Source organism: Chroicocephalus ridibundus, chromosome 3 (genome assembly GCF_963924245.1).
Source record: "Chroicocephalus ridibundus chromosome 3, bChrRid1.1, whole genome shotgun sequence".
NCBI classification, from domain to species: domain Eukaryota; kingdom Metazoa; phylum Chordata; class Aves; order Charadriiformes; family Laridae; genus Chroicocephalus; species Chroicocephalus ridibundus.
In genome coordinates this window covers 67,675,997-67,694,382 of record NC_086286.1, presented here as the reverse complement: position 1 = coordinate 67,694,382, position 18,386 = coordinate 67,675,997, and the positions used below count along the sequence as shown (strand labels likewise).

The following is an 18,386-nucleotide window of genomic DNA, read 5'->3' as shown; positions in this document are numbered from 1 at the left end:
GCTGCCTAAGGTTCAAAGGACTAAAACAAACAATGGGGATTTAAAGCCGTTGATTTTTTGTCACCTTCTTAGCTCCTGAGCCCATGCAGAATAAACAGAATCAGCAAAGCGTTCCTTTGTGCACACCAAACGCAAAGTCTGCTCCACGTGAGGCTCAGGCTCAGCTATGGCTTCATACAGCAAATACAGTGAATACCACACCAGCACAGTCACCATTCAGAAATGCTTCAGCAAAGACCTTACACACACTGCCACCGGTTGGGTAACTATGAAGAAATCTCCTACTTGTTCCCAGCTGAAGAAGTGAGTCAACAAACAGCACATCCAGTTACAGATTAAGTTGTGCAGAATCTAATAAACTTCAGAGTCACTTCAGAGCAGGTTACTGGAACAGAAGAATTATTTGTAAAAAATTACACCAGTTCAAACTGCTTTTGCCTAGGGACAACAGACTTCCTCAATTTATTCAAATCCAATTCAGCGTGTTTTCCTTCTGCACTTCAACTGAGGGTTCGTGACTAAAGATGGACAGACGCTGCAGAAAACATTTCCAGATCAATCTTTTATAAAAGCTGTTACACATAGCAACATAACGTAGTTGCAATAAATTCAGCAAATTGAAGTTTTTTGTATGAGTGTAAATGCCTCTTTAAGGCTACTAGTGTAGTTCACACTGACTAAAATGTTAGATAAATCACAGTGCCACAGTGCTGTGCACCTCCTAACTCTGCTTTAACCAAGAGTGACAGTTCACTAGAGGAATCAAATCCAGGGCACCAGCCAAAAGACCCCAGCTTAGTAAAAAGCACCCCCACTCCCAAGAGCGCACCTACTTGGAATCAAGTATCTAAAAACTTCAGTAATTTGGTTTTAAGTCATTTGCTTTATTCTATCTTAACTCAGTGTATAACACAGATTATTCTAAAACAGGATAATACATTGGCACGAGAAGTTCCTTCATTGCCACAGTAACTGAAGTATGTGTGGGAAGGAGTAAATAAAATGAGGATGGGGATGAAGATTGCCCTCAGAGCTCTAAGGACTAAACACTCATTGAGCATGGAAGACTGGGAAAATGTCACGTCTTGTACCCTTTCCTGTTGGATTTTATTAGAGCTTCTAGCATTTTTAAATAGAATCATGCCCCTAGGTGACCAGGAACACCAGCAACCATGTCAGAAGTTCAGGATGTGACTTCAGCTTTTTCAGTGCTGTCATAATTATTTCACGCTAGTGTACTACCACCTATAATGGTCTTTCAAAGACACTGTGAAGTGGGATTGAAGTGGTGCCTGTTCTTCTAATGTGGGCGTAGAGCACACTAAATACACATTGTTTAAGTGCACAATAACTGATCATGTGATCAATTAGTACAGCTTGGCCAAGGGGAAGTCATTAAATCAAGTTACAATCACTTTATATTCAAATCCTAAAATGCCTCTGGTAATTCCCTGAACCCCAAAGTATCAACATTTCTCTAAAGAATACCAGTAGCTTATTAAGTTATGAAAATGATGCATGATTCTGCAGTAAGCAGTAGCTGCACAAACACCATAAACCCACCCACCTACATGAAGAAAGCTTGTTTTTTTTCAGAGGTCAGGTCATTAATGCAGGAAGCTAACTCAGGAGCTAACATGGAAGCAAACACATGCAACACATCACGGACTAGTCAACACAAGCAAGTAGCTGTTACTCTGGGGGTCACTCACAATCAACCACTGACCTGGGTTTATTCTGAGCCCTAACTGGAGCGCAGCCTCCCGCACAGCAGATTTATAGGAGATTTGATAGAGGGTTCTCTGGATAACCAAACTGCCATGCAATCTCCTCTTCTGTTCACAAGGAGGAAAATCCAACAGAATTGAACTGGAATAGGTATTTTAAGTACCCTAGAGAGGCTCTGAAATGTAACTCTCTAGAGACAGGAAGGAGCATGAGGACCCTGGCTACATCCCTTCCCCTCGGCTGTTTGCAGGCTGTTTTGCAAAAGTTATGTTGTCTAGGTGAGTCCATTTATACTTGCCGCATCAGCAAAAGCAACAGTTGCAGACAAAATTGTGGATGTCTTTATTGTCATCTTGCTATTTTTAAATTGCACATTGGTTTTACAACTGTTACTTAAACCACTTCCAAACTAAGATGGCTTAATTTACAGAGCTCTTTCATACCCACCTCACCCAGACTAGTTAACTAAGGTAATACAAAACACTAAGCCAAGGAAAAATTCTGCCTTTTCTACACATACTAACACAAATAGCACATTGGGGTGTACACGGAAGACCCATTTTTCATTCTGTTCTGCTGCTAGCATAAATAAATCCCTCTCCGTCATGTGCAATGTCACCCACTTAAGGCACTGTTTGGCATTTTCTATAGAATGAAAATATTTTTAACAAACAAAAGAAAACACAGAAAAATACTAACAAAACTCTGGAAAATCATAAACAAATCTGTGAGGCATACTACCTTAAATATATATGCTGCTTTACATAGAACAAAGCCTTTAAGAACAGCATGCAAATAATTCACGCTTGAAGTTTTCAGAAATAGTTGGTTTCTAAAAGAATTGTGGTCTTCATGACTTCACCTCATTGCAGAAAGACAGGCATTTACAAAGACCCAAAATATCTGAATTCCTCCTCCTGTTATCCTCCATATTCAAGTTATGACTTGGATATAGCAGATTCAAGTTCAATTCCTCAGCCTTGGGAAAGTCCACAAAATGTAAGGTGGAGGACCATAACGGGTGCTTAAAACACCTACGTAACCAGCCTTTTCCAGGTTTTACTGAGACTTCATCCTAAAGCCAAGAAACCTTCCTGAAAATAACAACAATAATAAATATATATATATATATATATATATATTTGTTTTAACTAGTATATTCCCACAAAATCAAATTCTGGGTAACTGTTGCTAATTGGTAATTTCTGACAATATCATAGTAAGTGTCTCAACAAGCTCTACTTTAAGCCTAGCTGCTTAAAAACTACACCTGTACGGAACCACACTTTAAATATAGACAAAACAGAATTTTGTTTTCATACAGGCTCTGATTTCAACACCTCAGTGATTTCATTTACTTTTCACTTGCCCATCTGTATCCTTCTTTAGCTACAGAATAATCATGTGAATCTGTTGGTGTTACAAACATAGTGTCAGACATAGTTTTTCATGAATGTTTTGGCCTGCTTTAGCTGAACCTTTCAGTTACCTCCTGAGCTTAAACCACAACAAAAAGGCATATATCAGAACTCTAATATTCTTCAGGGTTTAATTTATGGTTATGATTTCCTACAGTTACATAAGGTGAAAGGGAAAGTCACACAACTGATGAAATTCAACTCCCATTTTAACAACATCCAGTGAAAATATTGGCTTATAGAAAACTTGGGATGCAACAGAAATTGGACAAACGTGCTGTCACAGGAGAGGTACCACATGACAGAGGGATCTTTGCTGGCTGAAGCTGATCTTCTGGGAATGTGCTTTATATGAATCAATGCTTGTGCTACATAATGAACAGAAAAGAAAGTTAGCAGAAGGCAAGAATCTTTCTCATAAAGAATCTCTCAAAGCCAGGCAGACTCCCTCTAGCCCTATGTGGCTTGTGGCTACTGAGTTTTGTTTTGTTTTTTTTTATTATCTTGCAGTATGCAGAGCATATGTTTCTCCAGCTGGACTGATTTTCAGTGTGCATGAACAAGTCAAGTACGGTATCGCTGACCTTGCCAATACTGAGCAAGGGTAGATTATGCCACTGTAACTGACTTTGCAACTACCACTACACAAAATCCTGCCACAACCTTTATAAACTGGAGTTGGAAAGTGAGAAGTAGGGAGGGAATGTGAATGCCTCACTTCAGTTAGCATAGGTTCTGTAACTCCTTCATTACAGTTTGCAAACCAGAAATTCTCTAAAACTCAAAGATTTGGTGTACTTTATCAATGCCAGGCTTTGTTCCCAAGCAAAAGACAGCATTCTAAATTGCTTCTAAACAAACAGCTCCCAAAGCTTAAGATGCCAGTGAAGCCATGATAGTTACCTCCCTAGCCTGTATCATTCCTGCTTTTCTTCAGAGATTGCAGTGAGTGACGTATTCCATGGCTAGAAAGAAAATACTAGGAGCAAAACAAAACAAAGGCATACAAGTCTGCTTCCTTAATGACCCACACACAGGAGAGAGACCTGAGAAGAAGTATGTGGGGGGCGGAAAAACCATGTCTGGTTACCTCTTCTTGCGCAGTTCCTGTCAGAGACACGAGTCAAATCTTTCCAGCTGAGCAGAAGAGGCCTGTACTCCTCTAACCATATCCTTCCTAGTCTTATAACTGTGGAATTGTCCCTGTAGGTGAATGCAACTCCCATTTTGCCCCCTCTTGGGAACACCTTTTTAACCAAAATGCTTTTCCTCTTTCTGCCATACAGAGAATGAATTATTTAAAATGCAGAAAACTGTCAGATTTCAAAGAACTGCTTCCCCTCATCTTCACAGTTGTAAGAAGTCCGAAATCAACATTTTAAAGCTTTTAAATTAGGCTTTTTGTCTGTTTTATTCTACTTTCATCTTTCCATTTGTTGAAAGAACAGATTTCCTGTTGTACAATTTGCTACACACTTCTCAAGAAGAGGAGAAGGAAAAAAAAAAAGGAAAAAAAATAATCACAATATGGACTCAGTGCTCTCATCCTACTAGGCATATCCCAGTATGGTAAATGAACATGCCTGACAGAAATACAGATTTGTAAGCAGGCAGGACTTGGTTTGTCACAAAAATATTTTTTGCTAGCTCATCTTGTTTTTGTGCACCACGTTCATTCCTTGTCTATCCAGTTGCTGTAAATGAGTGACCAACAGGAAACACTGAAGGAAGGCATTGAGATTTTTCTCAAGTTAAGAGCAGATGCCATTAAACTGCCACATAAGTGAAAGTGCAACCTATGAAACCCAGTTCTGGAGCTACTGCTCCTTCAGTAAACACTGATTAAAACACCTTGATAACAACAGGTTCTCCATCTCCAAAGCCCAGACAGGTTGAAGCTCTACACCCTGCATCTTTCCTTATATTCTGATCTCCATATTCCTGTTCTTCATATTCAGAAAGTTAGGGACAAACTTCAACCACTTTTAAATTCATATTTCAAAAATCCAACGCAATGCATGTCATCTAGATTTTATTATCAGATAAAAGATAGGCCTGGAATGAGAATTACAGTTACTTTGGACCAGATTCCAGACAGACTTTCAGACCTTAATCCTAAATTGTGTTCTAGTAACACAGAAATTTAGCAGCTGCCTAAGCCTAAGAGGTGACAAAGCTCATTATACACTTCTTTGGTTTTATTATTTAAATCTGAACGTTCCCTAGCTGTTCACAGATCTGCTTCTCACCACTGTTAACACAGACCCGAAACCAAACTGGCGAGACACAGCTCGCAGGCATCGCTGACCTCACCGAGGTTCGGCACACAACACTGCAGCTCATTCAAGCACATGTGATACAGGCTCCCCAGGTTTTACACACAGCACTGCTCAAAGACAGTCACATGGATTCTCTAAAAGTAGGAGTGGGTCTGAGAGCCTCACTCCCTCTCTTGCCTGAGGCCTGCCACTCTGCATCGGATATCAAGAAGAGCCTACAGTTTTGCAATTCCAGCTGCTCAGTGGAACAGTTTTAACAAAATGCACAGAGAAACGCTACACAGACTGGTTCCCTAAATCTCAGCTCGGAGATGCCGCTGATAAAACATGAGTTTCAGGCTGAGGAAAGTAGACTCCATTCCCTAGATGTAGCAACATCTACACATTACAATCACTTATTTCTGCAGAAATGCTGGAAATGCAAAACAGAGCATGAATCCATTTTAAAGAACAGCTGAAAGAACCTTCGTTTCACAGAACGCTACGGGGTTTGGGATCCCAAACACATATAGGTGCCCTCCTGGCTTAAGTTTCCAAGAGAGCTCAGAGTGCAGACAGCAACGTATGCTGCTTTCCATTAGCTAGCTCAATTATATCTTCAAGGTCCTAAAAATGACCCACCAGTGCCCTCTCCTCCAAAGAAACTCAAACAGCCCACTACAGATAGCACTTACTGTAGTAGTTCACCAGTGGTTCAGAAAACGCAGAAGCAATTTACACCTCTTAACACATAGAATCATAGAACCGCCTAGGTTGGAGGGGACCTTTCAGATCATCTAGTCCAACCATCAACCTAACTCTGACAAAAACCATCGCTAAACCATATCTCTAAGCACTATGTCCACCTGTCTTTTAAATACCTCTAGGGATGGTGACTCAACCACTTCCCTGGACTGCCTGTTCTGATGCTTGATAACCCTTTCAGTGTAAAAATTTTTCCCGATATCCAGTCTAAACCTCCCCTGGTGCAACTTCAGGCCATTTCGTCTTGTCCTATTGCCTGTTACTTGGGAGGAGAGACCGACCTGACCGATCAGCAAGTTTGCAGATGACACGAAGCTAAGCGGGAGTGTTGATCTGCATGAGGATAGGGAGGCTCTACAGAGAGACTTGGATAGATTGGACCGATGGGCCAATGCTAACGGTATGAGCTTCAACAAGACCAAGTGCCAGGTCCTGCACTTAAGCCACAACAACCCCATGCATCGCTACAGGCTTGGGGAAGTGTGGCTGGAGAGCTGCCTGGCAGAAAAGGACCTGGGGGTTCTAACTGACAAGCGACTGAACATGAGCCAGCAGTGTGCCCAGGTGGCCAAGAAAGCCAATGGCATCCTGGCTTGTATTAGAAATAGTGTGACCAGCAGAAGTAGGGAGGTGATTGTCCCCCTGTACTCAGCACTGGTGAGGCCACACCTTGAGTATTGTGTCCAGTTCTGGGCACCTCAATACGAGAGAGATATTGAGGTGCTGGAGCGAGTGCAGAGGAGGGCAACGAAGCCGGTGAAGGGCCTCGAGAATAAATCTTATGAGGAGCGACTGAAGGAGCTGGGACTGTTTAGTTTGAGGAAGAGGAGGCTGAGGGGAGACCTCATCACTCTCTACAACTACTTGAAAGGACACTGTAGAGAGGTTGGTGCTGGTCTCTTCTCACAGGTAATTAGCGATAGAACAAGAGGCAATGGGTTCCAGCTGCAGCAGGGTAGGTTTAGGCTGGACATTAGGAAAAAATTCTTCACAGAAAGAGTGGTCAGACACTGGAATAGGCTGCCCAGGGAGGTGGTGGAGTCATCATCCCTGATGTATTTAAGACTCATTTAGATGTGGTGTTAAGGGATGTGGTGTAAGGGAGTACTTTGTAGAGCGGAGTTAATGGCTGGACTCGATGATCCCAAGTGTCTTTTCCAACCTAAATGATTCTGTGATTCTATGACCCCCACCTCTCTACAGCCTCCTTTCAGGTAGTTGTAGAGAGCGATCTTCAACATAACAATCAACTGCATGATTGTATCAACAGATCAATAAAATCTGTTATTTAAAGTTAAAAGGGTGCTAAGCTAATGCAGCTGCTACCTGATACACATACAGGGCTTCTCTATTATCACAGAAGAACCCAAACCAAAAAGAATGCTATCTCACAACTGATTTAATTCTTGGTGTGCTAAACCAGCATAGAGATGAGCTTTGTTTGTCAATCAGTAACAGTGGACTACATGAACTAGGAAAGAAGGGAGGTAAGGATTACAAGTATTAATACAACAGCAGTGTCACGTGGATGCATAATAAAATGTGAGGTATTTAATATATGTATTTTATCTTGGATATGTATGGCATATTAAGAAGAGTTAATCAAGAACCAGATCAAATTTATTACTTGGAGAGGATGTGTAATAATTCAACCTTGAAGAAATGTTATAGTAATAATTGTTGTTCTGACCAGTGCTACTTCCTATAAAATTCTGGCGTATTATGAAAACTTGGCAGTATGGTGCTGTCTAATTCAGGAAGTTCTGTATTTCTCCCACAGGTTAAAGGGCCAGCTTCTACCTGGAAGAGCTGTCTTCCTTCCAACTAACCTGTACCTCATCTAGATCTCTGTAGTAGTATTCACAGTTTGCTAGCATGTCAGCAGAAGGGTGAATTAGTTTTGAGGGATCTCCTCACATGGTTCGGTAACCTGAAATGAAACTCTCTTTCTCTATTAATCTCACTCTGAAAACCAGAATATCTACACAACCCCAGGTTAACCAAGAAGATTTCAAATATGTTGACTCGTCTCACAAATGCTAAGCATTTCTAGACAGAAGTGCAAAATCAAGTCAATTGCTTAGAAGGAAAAACATGGATTTAGGGTTAAGATTCCTGTTTCTCTCTCTAACCAAGATCATAAATTGCAGTGTAAAAGACCCCTGCTCAGCAGCTGACTAGCTTCATGGGTCCCCAAGCTTGCAGGTTTCTTCCCATTTGACCTCAAAGTCCCTGCAGCTCACACCTTCCAACAGGAAGCTGGACAGGTACTACACGTAGGAACAAAATAGCTAGAGAAGTGTATGTAAGCCCTTACAGCGCTTAGTCCAGGAAAAGTATTCAGCAGGCCCATAAGATCCAGTTGCTCATAAAATCTACCAGAGGAGAATGGACTACAAGAGTAACTGAGTGGTTACAGTTCAGTCAGATCTACAGAAGAGCGAGGGATAGAATCCATCTGCGTACCTATCAGTCCTAGAAAAGTGCTTGACTGGAGATTTTGAAGGCAAAGCTCCTGTTTCTGAAGCCATGTAGCAGTAGGGCTAAGAGAGATTTGGAGTTGGGTCTTGGAATGGCAGAAGCACCTGTCTCTTGCTCAGACTTTAGCCATCTAAATTTCAAACAGGAGAGGAGAGCAGGATTGCAGGTAACCCCTGTGTCATATCTCCTTCTATCTAAGCCTGGGCAGCTTGCTTTTAGTATGTCTTGTCACAAGGGGAGGGGAGACACAGCAGAACCAAGAGAGGAGATGTGACAGGCAGGATGAGACTAAGGACTTGCTGAGTCCAGCACAAGATGGTTAACTTTGTTCAGTGACTGTCTTCACAATTGCTCCAGTTTCAACCACTGTTTCCACTTTAGGTTGTCACCCGACAACCAAGAGGTCTTTTTTTTTATCTTGGAGACTTGGTGTCTGTCACAGGTTGGCAGGTGTCTCTGGAACACCAAGTTAGAAGCCATGAGACTGAGTGAATGCACTGAGTAGATTTTAGGAAATAAAGCATAAGGGCTTTTACAGAGCCAGTTTGTTAATTTAAGGTTGAGGATATACATGCCTGATGTACATAAACTTTTCAATAAAGCAAAATTGCAATTTTTCTTCCTGTCTGTTGAGATTTAAATACATTCTTTCTGTAAGAAAATAAAAAATGTAGCTGAAAAAATACACAAAAGCCCAATCTGTGCTATTAATCTGTGCTACAAATATCAACTCCTAAAACTTGTCTTGCAAAACAAAGATCAAAATTTTTATTAAAACTGACATACTTAGCTTATTAGAATTCATTTGAAGTTTTAGTAATAAAATACCCATTTCTGCATGCACACTACGTCCTGCACAAAATTAAGAACATGCATGCCAAAACCTAGCCATATGTTGTTCATGGCTAGCTGCCTTCTGATGAACAGTATACTTCGCGTAATTTCTGAGATCAAGTTGTATTTGCTTTATTTACATGTACACACACATATTAAAAACATAATGGAAAACGGAGGGAAAGTTAAGTGGCTAGAAAAATTAGGTGGCATGAATCTAAGCACAGATATATTAAAACTTGCACAATCTTATTTACATATCTAATATGCACTTTCAAGGGCAAGCTGCAAGGCCACAGCTTCTGTCCCTGCTAAACAGTTCAAGCTTCAGCAAATATTTGATGCAATCCTTCCTCCGCAAACATCTCAATCTACCATCTTAAGGTGCCACATAACTGGCCAGGACAAAACTGGCTTATTATCAGCAGCCATCTTACTAATTATTTATTCATCTGATGAATACAGAGTGACACTATACTTCCCCAGGACAGATCACACTTAACCATACGTATAAAGGACTGGATCTGCTGTGTGGGGTGCCACAAGCCTGTCAAACGAGCAGGTGAAGTCACAGTGATTTCCCATGAATGAACCTGAGAAACTAACCCTGAATGGAGGGCACCACCATTATTGAAGTTTTATAGAAAAACATGCATAAATGCAACTTACAGCATTGCGTGATCTTCTGGATGTTAGAAGTTATGCGTTGGGCTAGTTGATTAGGATCCCCAAAACCCGCACCGTACGACATGGCTGAGTAGATGCGCTGTCAAGATCATCCACGATGGGAACAAGTCAGACAGTCTCCACCTATTAAAGACACCTAAACCCCACCCCAGAAAACAGAATTATGTTTTGTTATTGGTTTCCAAAGGTCTTCACCATCTTAAAGAAGAATACACAGGAAAAGATTAAAGAAAACTCCATATACTAATGTTTACCCTCTCCAAAACCACAGTATTTCAAGGCAGAATTTAAGGAAATGTTTTCTCAAAAAAGTACTAAATAAGAATATGATGTCCTTTTTGAATTTCCTACAAATAACTCTTACTATTTAGGTTCTTCGTAATACACATGGCTTAAGATCTGCAATTACTCTACGGAAGCTACATTACAGAAACTACATCCTTTGTCAAACTTCTTACATATTTTCCCCACGGTAAGCAAAGAAATAGTATGCATTTTCATTTTTGCAATTCCAGAAAAAAAGCTGTATGTTTAATCCGTCAATGCCAAATCCTCTGATGAATTATGTCCCAGGAAAATTATTTCCATACCATGTATCACCCATCCAACCAATACAACCTAGCATATATAAACTCCTGGGAAAAAAACCATCAGATATCACACAAGATACCAGAATGAAGGAGGCACCTAATTCCCTCTAAAAACCCAATAATTTCTATCAACTTCAACTTTAGTTGTAATCCAGTTTCATCTGAATTCAATGAAATTTTATCCTTTTTCAGCTGCTGTGTTTCCCAATATGAACTAATTTTTCAAGAACTTGGATATACAAATGTATTTTTAGGGGCATTTTTCACACCAAGAACTATCATATCTTACATAACAAGGTCAAAATCTGACAATTACTCACAAATACACTTGCCCTAAAAGCACACATACACAATTGTGCAGCACGTAACTACTAGAGATGTCTTAACCTGCTTTCCATCCATGCAGACCAAATTTCAGTACAAGCTCAGAGATGCTCTAAATCTACATTACTGAGACATAGCTTAGGATACACGTGCAAATCAAATACGGCAATGTATCTATTCTGCAGTGAGAATGCAGACTAATCAAGCATATGTGCATCCAACACAATCTCATAATTTCATCCAGGCTGTGTTTAGTCTTAACTTTATCCTTTCCACTCTCCTGCACATCAGCTTCATGGGTTCAACATTTCAACCTCACCAGTTCCCTGCACTTCTGCTGTTCAACCCAAACCATGTGCCATCCAAGCAATGTCCTTTTCTCCAGGCCTGTCAGCTTCTGGTTAACAGACAGTGCTAAAACTCAATTTCAGGGAGACAGAGAAAGCACATTTAAATGTTTAAACAGAAAAGAAGGAAATGAAAAGGCCAACTGATTTGTCAAGTGTGATACCAGCTGTGCTACAGTTAGCAAACTCAAGTCTTTTACAAACCTTTTTTTAAAAAATAATTAACCGTCCTTGTTGCCAAATATTATTTTCTTTCACTTTCAGAAATGCCTGTATTAATACAGCACAGCAACACCCTGGTTGCTTTAAAACATGACTGTTTTCATATCTCTATGATATGAAATGATCTCTAGTAGAGCTGCCAAGACATTGTGCTGGTCAGACACATCCCACCAGAACTTCACTAGGGATCTAACTGCAGACGTCAGGCTCGCCCCCGCTGCCCTGCAGGTTACATTACCGATGCCGAATGAACAAGCTGATGCTACTGTGAAGACAAACCCTGCATGATTTTGAAACGGCTGTTGCACCAGGGTCCCAAACCCTGTTTGGAGTCTTCAGGCCCTGAAGCATCTCCTGCAGTCAGGTTGTTCATTACTAGATGAGGCAAGAGGGAGTGCATTTGCTCTTTTCTATGTACTTGCCGCACAATCTCCCGCGGGTCATGCTAGCTCTCTGCAGTATTGTTTCCTGTCTTTGTCTGTATCACATGCAGATTCAAGTCATTTTGGGTCACAGACTAAAGTCTGAAGTCAGTCAGTCAGTCAGCCAGCCAGCCTAAATCCCACTTATCTGGTCCAAGGCTGGCATAACAACCCTTGATCTTTTTGGAAACTCTAGGCAATATTGCATTGAATTCGTACTGTAAGACCAAACCCCTGCATACTTTACAGCAAATAAATGGTTCTGTGCTTTAGTGTCTTGACTAAGTAAGGAAATTTTATCAATGTTGCGGAAAACACAATCATAGGCATAAAATCCAAAGAAATTACCTAAAAGAAGTTATTTTGAAAAAGACTATTTCTCATAGCTGTTGACATTGTTTTAAAAGTTATGACTATTTCTAGACATGTTAGTAGCTTGCTAACTATAACACTAGCACTGGCTAAAATACTTTTTAGTCAAATATTATATTTAATGTTAGAAATTAAACATTAATATGCAGCTGCTCAGGAGACAGCAAAAGACCAAATTACCTTGTGTAGAAAGAAAGGCTGCAGAACTAACTGAAATAGTCCTTCATGATTGTTTTCCCTTCGTATTTGTATTCACCAGACAGCTACCTGTAACACTGTTCTCAGCAACAGCATTTCAATCAAGAGATACACACAGAACATTTCGTCTAAGTCTTGACAAAAGCAGTGATTGACTTCCTTTTTTTGTCTTGAAAATTTCTACAGCTAACCATAAGTGTCTGTAAACAAGTTACACTGCACTAGACTGACAAATGTACAGATTATACAATACATAAGACTTTCAGCTTTTCAACTTTCTAGCTACAACATTGGGCAGCCAAACACAATACATATTGAAAGCACGTTCAGATGATGGACTGCAAAGTCCAGAGGATATAGTTTAGCTTTTCATCTGCACATATAGACCTCCGATTGTTGATACAATTCTTTGTATCAACACACATGTTTCAGTTGAGATTTAGAGTAAATTTGTAGGATAGCAGTGTAAATTCACAGCTGTTCTACTCCATACAAATTCTTCAACCAGCAATGCTATTCCTGAGCATGTCAATAATACGGTTTGGTGACAGGGTCAGCCATCAGCTCTCGTCACTTCCCAATCTTCCCCCAAAACTCCCCACGTCAAGAAAAACCAAACTGAATAGCCCAAAGAGAAGGAAATTTTTGTATTTGTTTATTATTATTTTTAAACAGGAAGTGTGAACTTCTTCCTCATTCTGGTTCTCACAGCAACACGGGTGTCTGAACCAAATGAACACCCTACTTCCACTCACACACCCTTCACTTGTTATCACCAAGTTACTTGAACTCCTCTGAAAAGACAGATAGCTGAGCCCTTGGGAAGTCAACAGGAGTTTTGCTAATGGTTTTGACAAGGTCAGGGTTTCAGCCACCAGGAAATAAAACAGACGTGTGCACCACACGTTTCCTTCCATACCAAGGTGATAGGAGCATTCATCAAGATTCTGAATTTCCACTGAAATTACCCCTTTTCATTTCCACAGCATTTAACTACTCTGTCGTGACTTATTTTGGTATTACTGCCTGCTTAACTTTTAAAAAGCAAAAGTTAATAATCAGCTACAGTTGAGGGAAGTACACTTTGCATTCAAACTGGAACAGCGCTGCATCTGTGGTAGTCTTCAGTTCCTCTAAAAGTTTCAGTCGGGCGTGAGCGTTTGATTGCACCTTCTACTACTGCTCAACATCTCTGTCTTTGAATGGGAGTATATCTAGTGGCAACTCGGCTTGTCAAGATACTGAAGAAAATCAAAGAACTGAGTCTACTGGCACAAATGAAATAAAGAATCAGAACACTTCATCAACACTCGCTGAAGCAAGACCTCTCTGTACATACATGAAATTTAAAGAATTCAAAGGATTGCTATATCTTTTTTCCTAATTTCTGCATTAACTGATTCCTGCATCACACTGTCACTCCACACCCAAGCAAAAAATTAACCTTAGTATCAACTTGTTTTCTAGAAAAAGTGTTTGTCAGGCATGGAAAAAAAATCCACTTTTCCCTTAGCTATTTCCAGACAGATCACTGCCAAGTGTAGAGACAAGAAAGTGGGAACTCCGCAACCAAGCAGCTTCCCAGTGCCATTCTTGAAAGCTCCATAGGGACAAAATGATGCGACATGACAAGTGCAGCACAGGTTAGATCTCAGCAGCAGTCACCTAAATAGCCTGCAGATCCAGTCAGCTACAGTTAATAAGCACCTAATCTATTTTGTATTTTCTCATTTAGACATTCTAAGAGTTTTCTTTCTGCTATAAATCTAGCCCATATACATTTAGGGGAAGAACCTGTAAGCAATAATTTTACTGTTCAAGCAGTGCTTTAGCATCAGGACCTAGAAATGTTTACATGGATCCTCAACTTTCAGAAATCAAAAAGTACATGCTGCATTCTGTAGAACTGCTTGAAAATTTAAATTTGATCTGAATTAGGATTTTATGCCTTTAAATATCCAGAGACAAGTCATGGGGCTTTCTTGTACGTGATTATTTTTTTTTCCCTAAATAAAGGTCACAGAAACAAAGCTTCTCCCACACAACTCCTAAATGTAACTTCCTTTGTAAACTACTGCCAAAAAAAAGTGCAAAATCCTTCAAGCAGAGTGAAAACACAGGCAAAACTGAGAAACTGCTGAAAGACTTTGGAGAAAAAAAAATAAATTGCAGCCAATCACAATGTTAGCTACAGAAAATTTGTAACATGGTAACAGCCATGATTAGTAACATCTCTGCAATATAACACTGCTCAATCTATTTCACCTCAGTAGGTGTTACCCCCCAAATACTGACATGAGACAAGGTGCACCTACAGGGTGACTCTGGCACTTACCTAAGGCAACCAAAAACACAATACCATCTTCAGACAGCATCTGCTGCTGACTTCAGCAGTAACTTTGCAGCAGGTAAAATTAATTTTAAACAAAATATTTAAAAAAAGCTCTTAGAATAAAGGTCAGGCTGTATGCTGCAAGATAAGTAATCCCTGCTACAGCACCTGAGGGATTCTGACAACCGACTCATAGCAACTGACTTATTAATATACAGGTGAGTGCTAAATCTGTCACTGTTTTCTCTAGTGGGGATGACAGAGTTTAAGTTTTTTCTGGATTTGTCCATTTTTTTCCCTTTAGGCTAAAATATCTAGAGACAGAGATCGTATTTTACACTTTGTGCTTTTACAGCTCCTAATGTTCTGGAACCCTGGTCCACAAAGGCAGGCTGGGGGCTTCTATAATAAAAACCAACTATGCAGTATAATAATCACGCAAACAAAATAGCAGTAAAATTAATTCCTTCCTGCCTTCTTAAAAGAAAAAAAAGGTTTCTAGATTTTCTTTTATCACCTAGTTTCAGGTCAAAGTCAAACTTAAATCCATATAGGGTAGGAAAAAACAAGCAAAGTTTATTTAAAACTTTCTTTGCTCCAATGCAGCAACACTAACATAAAAGATGTCACAAGGCAATTTTCTGTTCCACCCTGCCCAATTCCCTCAGCCTTGCCACATTAGTCATGCTGAAACATACCAAAACCAAGCTTACATCGTGTAACGGCTAGAAGTATTTTATTATTATTTTTTTTAGAAAGGAAAAAAAAAAATTAGATTGTGCCACTGGTCAGTGTTTTAGTCATTCTCGCTCGAAACTATTCTGTCCAACAAAGACGCAATTTAAAGCGGTGGCATTTAGAATTGCCCAGTGTGGAAAATTAAATTATAGAAGCCTGAAATGCTATATGCATCACCAACGCTCAGCATATATGGCTAAAAAAAGAATATGCTTATCATCGTCCGATTCATCCACATCGACATTTATAAAGAACTAGGAGAAGGAAGCACATAGTTTTCACAGGCCTAATAGAACATATTAGTTCTCAGGGAAATGCCTTAGGTAAGGGAATTATGTTTCTTAGGAGCACACAAAGTGTTTAGAGGCCTGATGATGAAGCAGGAATAGGAAAATGAACACTGGGTACTGGAACTATTGGGGAGAGGAGGGAACAGGAGGGCTGAAAATGGACCCAACATGAAGTGCTGCTGGCAGACAAACAACACCTCATGGGAAAACAAAGATGGACCATCTAGCGTGCTACATGTTCACACCCAAATCTCCCTAACAGCAGCTTGTTCACTTTGAACCAAACGCTCAGGATCAAGTACATCGAGGGAGAAGTTATCTTTGCAAAAAAATCTGATTGAGCTGGATGCTGAGTCTCTCTGAGGCCTACCAGGATGGTAATGACTACATAGAGTTCATGGTCTTTCCTGCCCCCCCGCTTCCTTCCCTTCCCCCACACCCAAAGAGTTTCACTTCAATGTAAGCCACCAAGAATGGTGCTCCTTAATATTCTAAGACTACAAGAGGTGTCTTCATGAAGGCAACACAAATACAGTATCATAGAATCATAGAATGGTTAGAGTTGGAAGCGACCTTAAATATCACCTAGTTCCAAGCCCCCTGCCATGGGCAGGGACACCTCCCACTAGACCAGGTTGCTCAAAGCCTCATGCAGCCTGGCCTGGAACAATGCTGCCCTTTAGCATCGCATGCTTCTAATTTTAATATATTTTAACATTTTTTTCCTCCTCTCTTCCTCCTTTTCTATTAACGGCCCTTGCACAAAACCTCAGGCTCCAAGCAGAAGGGCTGAACCGCTGGCAAAGCAGACACCCAGACAATGCATGGTCAGAAGGGCTCTGCTCACCCTGCCAGCACGGCATGTTCGTCAGTGGAGGGGGTCACAACACACACAAGCACATCACTTCTGGCCATGAAGACCAGCGAGACCACGCTGGATGGGGCTTTAAGCAACGTGGTGTAGTGAGAGGTGTCCCTGCCCATGGCCGGGGGGTTGGAACTAGATGATCTTTAAGGCCCCTTCCAACCTGAACCATTCGATGATTCTATGATAAAGTATCCCGGGACTTGATCACTGAGCTTTAATTAAGATGCAGTGCCTTGCATTTCATGCCAAGCAGAGTGAAACCTTCCATTTCCTTGAACAGTTTCAAGAAGTGCCCAGTGCTGATGCCACGGCAAGGGGCTCACCAGGGGAGCAGAAACAGCATCAGGCCAGGGGCCTGAGGCGCCAGGCACAGGTTCCCTGTTTACAGAGGGGATTTTTGTCCTCTGCCTTCCCTCCTGCTGCCACACTTTGCTCATCGCGGATCTGGAAGGGCACGGAGCGCGTTTCCATACGGCGACGGTGACCACCCCACCCTACAACCCGACACCACCTGCAGGCCCCGACTCTCCCCTCGGAGCACCACGGTCAGCGTCGCGCCCGCAGCCGGGTTACCAAGGGGATGTCACGGGGAGCGGTGCGGGAAAGGCGGTGGTGACACAACCGACCCCACTCCCAAACACTGTCTCCTGTCCGGCCCGCCCCACGGCCCCCTCACCCCCTTCCTGCCCGTCCCAGGCCAGGCGCCCGCGCCGGAGGCCGGCCCCGACCCCAGCCGAGGGCCCGCGGGGCGCTACGGCCCCGACCCCGGCCCTGGCCCTGGCCCGCTGCGGCCCGGAACACCGCCCTCTGACAGGCTCCCCGCTCCTGGCCGGACACCGCCCCGTCCGCCCCTTCCCCCGGACGGACGGCGACCACCCCTGGCGCCCCAGCCCAGCTCCCGCTGCCCTTACCCGGCCCCGGCGAACCTGCTCCCACCGGGCGCGGCGGGCGGCGGCGGCAGGGCGAGGAGGAACGGTCAGGCCCCGGCCCGTCCCCGCCCCGGCCCGCCGTGACGGCGGGGGCGTAGGGAGGCGGGCCGAGTGAGCGGGGCCGGGCCGGGCGGGGCGGGGCGGGGCGGGGCGGGGCGGTGTGGCGGCCGGGCCGCCCCTCATGGCCGGAGGCTCCCGGCTGACAGGCCCCGAGCGCTCCCAGGGGGAACGGGACAGCCCCGGCCCCTCGCCGGCAGCTCCGGATGAAGAGAGTCGAATTTAAGGAAAAGATGCTGTTGCATCAGGAATCAAGGGGAAAACATGAATAATGAAACAATATTACAGTGAAAAATATGATGTTACCACGCTAATATCCTGCTTTGAAGCACTGCCTTCAGTTTGGGTCACTTCATCTCTGAGTGGGAAATTATAGATGTATTTAAAGGTGCATTTAGAAGAAGAGATGCCCGGCAATGTGCACTCGCAGCCCAGAAAGCCAACAGCATCTTGGGCTGCACCAAAAGCAGCGTGGCCAGCAGGTCGAGGGAGTTGATTCTGCCCCTCTACTCGTGAGACCCCAGCT

The 18,386-nt window shown here is 42.3% G+C and overlaps 1 protein-coding gene across 1 annotated transcript in view; it reads right to left on the bottom strand.

Annotated features, from left to right (window-relative positions):
* STX7 (syntaxin 7) overlaps nucleotides 1-17,915 on the bottom strand; it is a 35,561-nt gene extending 17,646 nt beyond the window's left edge. Inside the window, exons 1-2 of the mRNA XM_063329573.1 lie at nucleotides 17,786-17,915; nucleotides 10,154-10,307 (exon numbers count right to left, since the gene is read on the bottom strand). Coding sequence (XP_063185643.1) covers nucleotides 10,154-10,235 — 82 coding nt within the window. The 5' untranslated portion in view covers nucleotides 10,236-10,307; nucleotides 17,786-17,915. The remainder of the gene's footprint in view (nucleotides 1-10,153; nucleotides 10,308-17,785) is intronic.
* Nucleotides 17,916-18,386: the final 471 nt, after the last annotated feature.